This window comes from Xenopus laevis, chromosome 4L, assembly GCF_017654675.1.
Source record: "Xenopus laevis strain J_2021 chromosome 4L, Xenopus_laevis_v10.1, whole genome shotgun sequence".
In the NCBI taxonomy this organism is placed as follows: Eukaryota; Metazoa; Chordata; class Amphibia; order Anura; family Pipidae; genus Xenopus; species Xenopus laevis.
Window position 1 is genome coordinate 112484022 of NC_054377.1, and position 10229 is coordinate 112494250.

General features: G+C 38.6%; 1 protein-coding gene and 3 non-coding genes across 5 annotated transcripts; all 4 read right to left on the minus strand.

Annotated features, from left to right (window-relative positions):
• Positions 1-2271: 2271 nt before the first annotated feature.
• On the minus strand, positions 2272-9177 carry rpsa.L (ribosomal protein SA L homeolog). 2 transcript variants are annotated; one of them, NM_001095637.1, is given in 8 exon segments: positions 2272-2436; positions 2717-2752; positions 3025-3184; positions 3554-3682; positions 5866-6111; positions 6850-6968; positions 7777-7943; positions 9035-9067. In NM_001095637.1, coding segments are annotated over 7 exon segments (921 nt in total). In that variant the 5' UTR covers positions 7910-7943; positions 9035-9067; the 3' UTR covers positions 2272-2338.
• Positions 4680-4835, minus strand: LOC121403510. Its single transcript, XR_005967362.1, has one exon. It is a non-coding gene; the product is annotated as a small nucleolar RNA SNORA62/SNORA6 family (small nucleolar RNA).
• On the minus strand, positions 6164-6318 carry LOC121403513. Its single transcript, XR_005967365.1, has one exon. It is a non-coding gene; the product is annotated as a small nucleolar RNA SNORA62/SNORA6 family (small nucleolar RNA).
• LOC121403512 lies at positions 7393-7549 on the minus strand. Its single transcript, XR_005967364.1, has one exon. It is a non-coding gene; the product is annotated as a small nucleolar RNA SNORA62/SNORA6 family (small nucleolar RNA).
• Positions 9178-10229: the final 1052 nt, after the last annotated feature.

Genomic DNA, 10229 nt, shown 5'->3' on the forward strand with positions numbered 1-10229 from the left:
CTGGGGTAGGCAGAAGAGCTGAACCGTTGCAACGTCACAGCTATCAGGAGAAAGTTTAAAAGGTTTGCTCAGCTCTAAATTCACTTTACGATGACTGAGAGTATGCTATGAGACAATGTGCAATTGTTTTTTGTATATGCAGTTTAAGAGTTTTTTTGCTTTTTCTTCAGCAGCTCTCCAGCAGTATTGCAGCAGCTAATTGCTAGCATTCAATTTAACCTAGCAACCAGGCAGTGGAACGAAGAGAGACAGGAATATGAATATAGACCGAGCCTAAATAGAAACAAATGGACTTAATAAAATTGTAGCCTCACCGGTCAATGTTTTTTGGCTGCATGGGTCAGTGACCTCAATTTGACTATAAAAAAAATAAAAAAAAAAAAACACAAACAGACAACCAATTTAAAAGTTGCTTAGAAGAGGCCTTTCTATAACATTAAAAGTTATCCTGAAGGTGACCCACACCTTCGATATGCTGGATTGCAGTGTGATCAGAGTTGTTTGTGTGAATTGCATCAAGACAACACATTCTCTGAAGGACTAGCAATTGCTGGGAAATCTGCAAAGTTCTTTAAAGAAGAACTCACACCTACAAAAAATAAATAAACCTATTTTTTGTATGCTGAACATAATGTACTAACAGAAGTTTGGCAGGCATTGTGGCCATCAATATAGTTACACAATTTTCCATTTTGTGTCCTTGTTAGGCCATCATTTGAATGTACGACATTGCACACAGCTCATAGGAAACCACTGGAATGAGGATACCAGTCATAGAAGCTGAATATTCTTGTTGCAGAAGGCATTGTTTCTGAGCTGTGACTCAAGCTGAATCTGAATGATCTACTAATTAGGCCTTGCCATTCTAGTAACTGACAGCAGCACAGAGAATATACAGTACTGTAAAATCGGCAGAAAAGTTGTGAGCTACTGAGGAAAAGCTCTTCAATGCCAAAGGGCTGACACAGACGTCAAACATGTCTAGACTCTTAAGTGACATTCACAAATGACTTTCGGGTTGTTCACACTTCTCATCCGTCATAAGGGAGATTGTATAAATATATATTTGCCTCATTTGACTTAATCATAAATGTCCATTATTTTGCAACTGTACATTGAGCATATTTATTACAACAAACTTCACTGGTGCTGTTGCCCACAGCAACCAATCAGCAATTTAGTTTTGTTTTCTAAATTTTAGGTGACCAAATCCATTTACTGATTGGTTGCTAGAGGAAAACCTCACCCCCCCAGGTATTTTTAACAGAGGCCATCAGATTTCTTGCTATGGTGTACAGTATATTAATCATTGCTAAAAAGTACATTTAAAGCATTGATGCAATTTAAATTCTATACTAAAAAAGCACTGAGGTTCAGGTTTAGAGTGTTTGGAGGGGTTGATTATAAATCACAAGCCATTCCCTGCATGGCCTAGAGATGAAAATACATTTCCTACAGCACACAGGGAAGATTAAGTGGCAGATCAATCAAGGATTTGAGTTTTATGGTCAAAACTGTAAAATTTGACTAGGGCGTTTTTTAAATTCGATTTGAGTTTTTAAAAAATTTAATTGCCACCTAAAACATGCCGAATTGCTGTTTAAGTCAATGGGGGAGGTCCAGGGATCAATTTGAAGTTGTTTGAATTTGATTCAGGTCGATTCCATTGAGAGTTTTAAGAATTTGATTTTTTTTTTTTTAAATAAATTTCGATTTGTGGAATTTCAAATTTATGAGAGTTTAGGGAGTGTTTTTAAAAACAAATGAATTGGAAATTCAACCTTTGATTAAGTGTGCCACTAAGAGTTGGAATCTTTCTACATACATCTCTTATTACACATGCTTGTAAAACTTTATCCTGGTCTGTATCCCATTAATTAGGATATAGACAAGGGAATTGCTTCAATATTGGAGACTTCGGTGAAGGAATGATTACAAAATCCTGACAGCAATTTAAGTGGAGGTGGTTATGTGCATTACTTGTTAATACAGCTTTATTTGCCTGCTACATACTACTGGTAGCAATCTAATTTATAAAGTTAAAAGATGCTAAATCCCTGTGGTTTTTTATTATTACTATGGTGGGTTTGATACAAAACTCTTTTACAATGGTACATTATTTTGGAATTAGTCCCTTGCAAAATGTACTGTCCTGAAGCACAACTGATGAATGGGGGTGGGGCATGGAGAACATATTTTGTCTGTTAAGCAATATAAATGTTCTTTTTCATGTATTTAACATTTGATGTGCGCCAGTAAGACAAACACACGTACAATGTGAAACTGAATTTTATTTCACTGTCTTTAGGTGACCTTCACACTTGGGACATTTGTGTTCTTAAGACCATTCAGTAGTGGTTCCAGTCCATTCTGATGCTTGAGCAGTTGGGGCAGCAGACCAGTCATCAGTGCTAGCTGGCTGTGTACTCCAGTCTTCTGCAAACAACAACACTAAAGGTTAGTTTTCTAATAAATAGCTACCAAAAAAGATGAAGTGTATTTACCAGTAAAAAGAATAAAAAAAAAAAATTAGTCAAGGCATACATTTTAATGAAAAATGCAGTTGCCAAAAATGGCAATTAACACTGGCACTAAGGCTATATACATAAGGGTTCAATTAGGTGGCTGCCATGTTTGTACCACTACAAGTATTTAAAGGTCAAATTTAAAACGCCATTATCAGAGAGGAAGTCTGCAGTAACAAATAAGTGTTTACCTGTGGGTTTCGGTGCTGGTGGAACATCTGTGCGCTCTGTAATAGAAAATGTGTATTACATGAACAGAGTATCCTTTTTACGATTACAAAATCCATAACCTAATAGAGAATTGTATGCTGAAAGCAAAAGTATAGCTTCAGTAATTAAAAGATGCACTGAAGAAAACATGGAACAGGACTATGGCAATCCAGATGAGACTTTGAAAGCTTAGAAATTCTACTTTTTCTAATTTAAAGAATTGCTTCAACACCACTTGTGTTAGTATGACAATCTCTCAGTGGTAAAGATTCTAATGATATCAACTTACCAGCTGTAAACTGCTGGATGGGAACAGACGGGACCTGTACACCTTCAGACCAATCAGCAACCTCAGCCTGAGGGAACTCTGCCACAGGCGCAGTCCATTCTCCTTGGAATTCTTCTTTGGTTGTGGCCTTCTCTGCAGCTGCCTGTTCTTCCTTCTCAATCTGGGGGTAGGGAAGATGGGAGAAGTGTATACTAACTTTTCATTGAGGAGGCAAATCTGTTAAGGACTAGAGCAAAGGAATTAATGCCACATTTTATGAAGCCCAATGACCATTATGATTAGAAAGCTGATGCAAAAGACAAAACGAGTTTAAAGGTGTAAGTGTTACATTTGGGATGAGTAGCATCTTTGTATGTGTAGTACAAACCAGTGGACTGGCACCTTCTGCATAAGGCTATAAAATTGTTTTGGAAGGCTTGGTTTCTTGGGACTCAACCGCAATAAGAAGCATTTAAGATCATCAATTCCTAAAGAGGACTGATGAACAGTTTAACTTGCTGTCCACACAAAATACAGAACCACAACTTACTTCTTCAGGATCACGGTAGAAGTACAGATCGGGCATGACTTCCCAAGGGTGCTCACGGGAGATTGTTCCTCTCATGCGTAGAACCTCACGAGCCAACATCCACCACATTAGACCAACCGAATGAGCACCCTAAATTAAAAATAAATATGGGGCTCAACTGCTTATAACAATGCCCGTTTGAGAGCTCAGTACAGACCATAAGCAGTCTTTGCTTCAGGTCTTTTCCAAATAGCAAAAAATAACATTTTTCAAGCTCCTAAATGATGCTATTGCTGGGGAGGATAAGATAACAATGGAAAGGGATAATCTGCAAACAGACCAAATATTTGCAGATAATCCATAATAAAAAAAAACCCACACTATTATTGGTGTCTCAAAACTAGAGGCATCAAATAGAGCCTAGAGAAAAAGCATATTAATAGTTTATATTTGGTTCATTCAACAAATCATTCATTGACTAGTGTTTTTAATTTTTGTAACAATGTATTTAGTGTGTAAGCTGATAAACTTTTGAAAAACACCTGCCTTATATTACTCAATTTAAAGTGGACCTGTCATCCAGACACAAAAATCTGTATAATACAAGTCATTTTCAAATTAAACATGAAATCCAATTTCTATTTTTTATTAAAGCATTCATAGGTGTTGTGTTGTAAGTTCATTTAAAAAAATCAAATATTGTCTGCCACGCCTCTATGTCTAGGCATAGAGGCAGGGCAGACAATTACTTTCACTTTCCATTCAGCACTTCCTAGATGTCACTGCTCTCCCCACATTCCCCTGTTCTCTTCATTTTATTGTGTAGCCAGGGCATGGACATCAGGTCCCCCATTCTGGTGCACAAACAAGATTCTGAGATGCAAGACTTGTCTTAATAAGTGTCCACAAAATGGCTCCTGCCTGCTTGTTATAATTATGAATTCCCAGACTGAAGGAAACAAGATTCAAATCATTTAAACTGTGTAATTAAAGTTCATTTTGCTTGACTAATTTGATAATAGGATTTTGAATATTTTTTTTGGGTGAAAGGTCCCCTTTAACCATAGAAAGGAAACCCTAAAATGTCTTACAACTGCTTTGAAAAGTAGTACTGTAAAGTAAGTTTCATAAAAGATGCATGGTAAACAGCTGTGGCAAGATTTCCTATCAAACTCCAGTCACTGGAGCTCTAAAGCTCCTTGTGGCGTTAGCGAAAAGTCTGCCATGTTCATGTAGCACACATCCTACACTCAGAGTTCATCGGCCGGGAAAGCCTCAGCTCCAAGTTCTAACTGTGTGCAAAGCTGAAAGTGAAAACATGTAGTTATGTACAAAAACTGTCAAGGTCATACTACATTTCTATGCGTGAAAATTATCACATACCATCTTTTGGGCCAGAGAACAGAATAAAATACTAAAATATATAAAACAGAAAGGTCAGGTTTATTGGAAGCTTGGGTGCCATAAGAATCCTTTCGCAGGAAAAATCTGTATTAGTTCTTTTGACATACAACTCTTCAGTTCTGAACTTATCTGGTTTCTCACCAAGCAGCCAGATGGTTGCCTGAACAGGAGATGGATAAGAGGTGAATAGGAGATGGCCCGAGTATAAAGAAATAGATCTACCATCAGAATGACAGTTTTGCTTTATTTCATGCTTGTTAGGTCCCCATCCTTGCAGTGCTGGTGACAAAGTTTGATTTCAACCTAAACATTGGCCTGGAGTCAGGGTCGGACTGGGGGGCCCGGGGACTAATGTCCAGGGCCCCCTCCGACCCCCCACTATGACACGCTGAGTGTGCATGCATGAAGGCGCTCTGTGCTCCTGAGTGAGTGTCCCCCCCCGAATCGGGAGAGGGGACTGGCCCAGCGGGGGCCCATTAAGGGTCGGGGCCCACCGGGTTTTTTCCCCCAGTGTCCTGCCGGGCCAGTCAGACACTGCCTGGAGTTTATTCAGATCCCCTCAAAACACTCCAAAAATCTAATATCACAGCCTGGAAGTGACAGTTGTCAGGCTGGAGGCATGCAGGTAGAACAAGGTCATAGGGGATTTTTTTTTTAAATATATAATAAAATGTGGCAAGACAAGCAATTGGTATCTACAAGTAATAGGTTGAATAGCACTAATCTACATCAAACTAGGATCCTAGCATGAGCTTTCCTTTTAGAGGGAAAGTTAAAAAATACTGCCACTAAAGACTGCACTTTTGCCATTTAAATAGCACAGTTTTGGTTAATCATCTGCCAGGTTTAAAATTAAACAGCATTCTCTGCAAAAATCTCTAGCACTGAAGATACTAATTTAAAGGGATAGTGCATCTATGCATACTCACCTTATTGTTACATGGGATAGCTATATCCACATAGCGCAGTGGCGAATCTGTATTACACAAGGCAATGGTGGGAATGTTGACATATGAAGCTTCAGTAATGGGTTGATGATCTGCCCGGGGATCTGTCACCACCAGCAGCCGAGGCTCCCTAAAAGCAGCCTGGATCTGGTTGGTGAAGGTACCGGGAGTGAATCGACCAGCAATAGGTGTGGCACCACTGGCAGAAGCAAACTTCAGTACAGCTCGCTGTATAGAAAAAATAAATATTAGTATTCACAGACTAATTTTCCTGGAAGTAAACTGTAGCAGAGATCACTATCAAACGCCGATCATTGAGCCAAGGGCTCTAACGGTGTTAGCGAAAATCTTGCCAGAATAATGCTATAGCACACTTCCGACACTCAAGAGTTCATTAGCCATCATGGCTTCATCCGAGCTTTAACCGTGTGCAATAAAGGAATTAATGTGCCACAGTACAAATAATTAATTGAATACTTACCAATGGCAGTGTTCTGTGTGTGGCTGTATTTGTAGTTGAAAGGAAAAGGAGAAGTACCAAGCAGTTTGCCAATAGATCAGCCACAACAGTGCAAGCTAGAACCCCCATTTTGTTCTGCAAAATGCTTTACCATACCAGAGTAAATAGCTCTAGACACGTTCTGTTTGTTTAGGATAACAGCTGCCACATTAGCTTACTGTGGCATCACTTACTGCTCGCTCATAGCTCAGAAGACAGCAGGAAAGGGAAGATAGAGGGGGAGAGGAGCAAACCGAGCGTTCAAGCCCTGGAGGTTTATGCTAAAAACAGTAATTCTGATACAGAAGCCCATGTGTACACAGGAATGAGCAGCATTACTTTGAGTGATTATTAGTGTATTTATATAGACCTTACTTAAGTAGCTAATCCCAAGTAGAGTACCAGTGCCATAAAGTCTATGCACATAGCCGCAGCGAAGAGTAGGAAAGAAGGAATGGAGTGGTTACCTGGCCAGTGTTCCTTGAGGATATGACACACACATCAGCAGGATTCTCAATAGCTACAATGGCACGAGCAGCAAGCAAAAGCTTTTCCCAGGTGCGCTTCAGGTTAATTATGTAGATGCCTGAGACATAAAAACAAAACTATTTCAAAACATGTCAGTCAATACTACTTCAGATGGCAGACTTACAGTTTTGAAACAGGATGAAGTCTATTTTAAATAAGAAAATCTTTGATTCTAATATGAATCTCTAGAAGGGGATTTAGATCATTTAGCCATTTTAACTAAAAAGTTAAGATGGAAGTATAAATATTACTTTGCCCCCTAGAATAACATGCTCCGAAAGCAAAGGTTGATAAAGTGTGAACCTAGACCCCTTACAGCATTAAATCATCTAGGATAGGTGTAAATTCTCTGTCCCAGATACAAACCCCAAAGGAGGAGAAGAAAAAAAAAATAAGTTTATAAACACCCTTAATTCTTATAATGCCTATTCTGTGTAGTACGTGTAAAATTGTGATTATATGGGCAAAATATTGTTCCATGTAAATGTGGCAGAGACTACTACCAAACTCCGGTCATCAAGCTCGAGGCTCTGCCGGTGTTAGCGAAAGACCTGCCATGAAGTTAATTTAGCACACTTCTGACACTTGAAAGTTCAATGGCCAAACAGCCTCAGCTTCAAGCTTTAATCAGTGTGCGGCAAATATAAAAATAAAGTGTACATTATACTTCCTAAACTAGACTAAAACAAATCAAGTTACAAACAATAAAACCATTTATAGTGCAATAATGCTCTAACATGAGTCAACTTGTATGGGCATAAGCCACATTTTTAAGTGTTCCACCTGACAAGCAATTCAGGAATTAATTGATTTGACTCTACCCTGTACCAAGTTAACAGATCTTAAAATGAAATCTATATACTCACCATCACTCTTCCTTTTATAGATATACTGCTCCATCTGGAAGTCAAGATTGGTGCCACCCAAGTGGGTTCCTGCTGCCAGGAACTTGAGGACATCTTCCTCCTTCATCTGCAGGACATCAAGACCTCCGGACATTGTGAGTTACCCCTTTAAAGCTACGATGGGGAACCTAAAGACACAAAGTAACCCAATTTTTTTTTTTTGGAAGTACTAAATGAAGCCTATATAAGCAGATGTAAGTTACAATACTCTGTTCCATGAGCCTTAGACCTGGTTTAAACAAAGTAATACCCCTAACTACTTCCACCAACATTTTGCTATAGAAATGGCATAGTTAAAAAGTCATCTCTACCAAAACACTATTTGTATAGTTAAAATTCTCAGCAGCTTTCCATTATACATTAAAGATTATTTAGAGCATTAAAAGATATTTGTAAGTGGTACTACTACTAAAAGCCGCATCTAATTTTTATAGATTACGTCGCATAGAGAGTTTATAGTCTCTGCACTAGTGAACCCGACTCTTGAACCAATGTAGCAGAAGTCCGCTGAGAATAATTTACGGAAACATGGTTAAGAGTCAGAAAGAAATCTAATTGACAATTGCAACTACATTTACAACTATCTTTAACACCCAATAAAAATGTTATACATCAAACAGTAACCATCTAGCCAATATTTTATCAGTAGAGACAATAACAATGTTTACCTTTTGCTATTTTAAGTGTTACACTTTATGTATCTAAAATTCTAAATAAATGTAAACACTGAGGAGAGTTTTGCAGACCAATAGAATTAGAATACAACAGACAGGCTCATCATGACAAAGAAAGTCCAGAGCAGCCAACAGCAGTAACTGAACTCCATTATATATAGAGAAGATTACAGTGGGAGGTATAGGCTGTCATCAGTCGATTACTACAAATGTCAGTCACAAAACAGAAGGGCTCTCAAGTCTACAAAAAAACATTTAATGTAAAGCAACTCTGTGACTTATGTGTCGCTCCAACGACGAGATCACTGCTTATAAGACTGGTCTGTCTGTCATTGGCCCACGCAAGGCCGTCTATAGTAAACACACAAGCCAGTGAGCGCAAGCACATGTCAATCAGGTGGCTTCTCTAAACTACGCAAGGGAAGGCTTCGAGGCCTCAGAGCCGTAAAGCGGCCCGCTCGCAAACACGGACACAGTTATTTTTATTACCAATGCCAGAACCGCACAAACAAAATACACAAATGGCTGCTATTGATTCCACTCACGAGAGACAAAGCCGTATGGAGATCTCTCCTTGCTAAAGTTGGAGTAAAAGAGAACGTATCGGCCCTCGTGACGTCATTAAATAGCTCTAAGCCGGCAAATCACACACTACTTTGCTAGCTTTGGCACAGAAGTGGTCCAATTACAGAGCAGCATGTTCAGATCACAGAAAAAGGAAATTCCGCCTTCGGTCGGCCACATTGGTACTCCACTTTTGAAGCCTCAGTAGAGTTTGTACGAAGGTGTACTACGAAATGTAGCCGCTAAAATTGTATAGTCGCAAATCACAATAAATCTCTCGCTATTTAATAATACTCCCTGAGGTGACAACATACATGCCCCCAACATTTTGGTAATATCAAGAGGGAGGGGGGGAAATTGCAGCGCAGTACTACGAAATTTTTTAACCACCATGTTAATTTTACCAAATTTAGCAGGTTATTGAAGTTTAAACACATTTCTGTGGTTTTGTGTTATTACAGTTTTGCTAATAAAGGTGAATTGCCATTTAAACTGCAAGTCAGTTTCCCCAAGAGACCTACTTATTGTAAATTGTAACAAATATTAACAATATTCACAAATATGCAACATATTCTGGGCTCTCTGCCAAAAGCCAATTTCGTTTTAGAGTCTTAGTATCTTTTTCTGGCTGTTCGGTGCAGGAGATCAAAGAGAAAGTCGAGACATTTCAATAACAATCCAGGTACAGCTGTCAAAATTGGGACTGCCCCACGAAAAAAGGAGGGCAAGTTTCTTATTCATATCAATGCATGGTTGCTAGGGGAATTTTGACCTTAGCAGTCAAGATTGCAGCAAAATTGCAGACTGGAGGGCTGGCTAATAAAAAGCTAAATAACGCAGAAATCACATAATAAAACATGAAAACCAATTGCAAATTGTCTCAGAATATCATTCTCTATGTTATACTAAAAGTTAAAGGGGTTGTTCACTTTTGCATTGACTTTTAGTATGATGTCATATTCAGAGACAATTTGCAATTGGTTTTAATTTTTTTTTTTGCAATGGTGGTTTTTCAGCTATTTAGCTTTTTATTCAGCAGCTCTCCAGTTTGCAATTTCAGCAATCTGGTTGCTAGGGTTCAAATTTCCATAGCAACTATGCACGGATTTGAATAAGAGACTGGAATATGAATAGGAGAGGGTCTAAATAGAAAGATGAGTAAAAAGCAGCAATAAC

Bases quoted from the DNA above. Each gene is read 5' to 3' on its own strand.
- rpsa.L (XM_041589402.1), bottom strand. From the start codon at position 7,909: ATGTCCGGAGGTCTTGATGTCCTGCAGATGAAGGAGGAAGATGTCCTC. The intron at 6,969-7,776 runs GTGAGTATATAG...TTTATGTCTCAG, and splicing joins CTATAAAAGGAAGAGTGATG to GCATCTACATAATTAACCTG. The intron at 3,683-5,865 runs GTGAGTATGCAT...TTTTTAATTTAG, and splicing joins CTATCCCATGTAACAATAAG to GGTGCTCATTCGGTTGGTCT.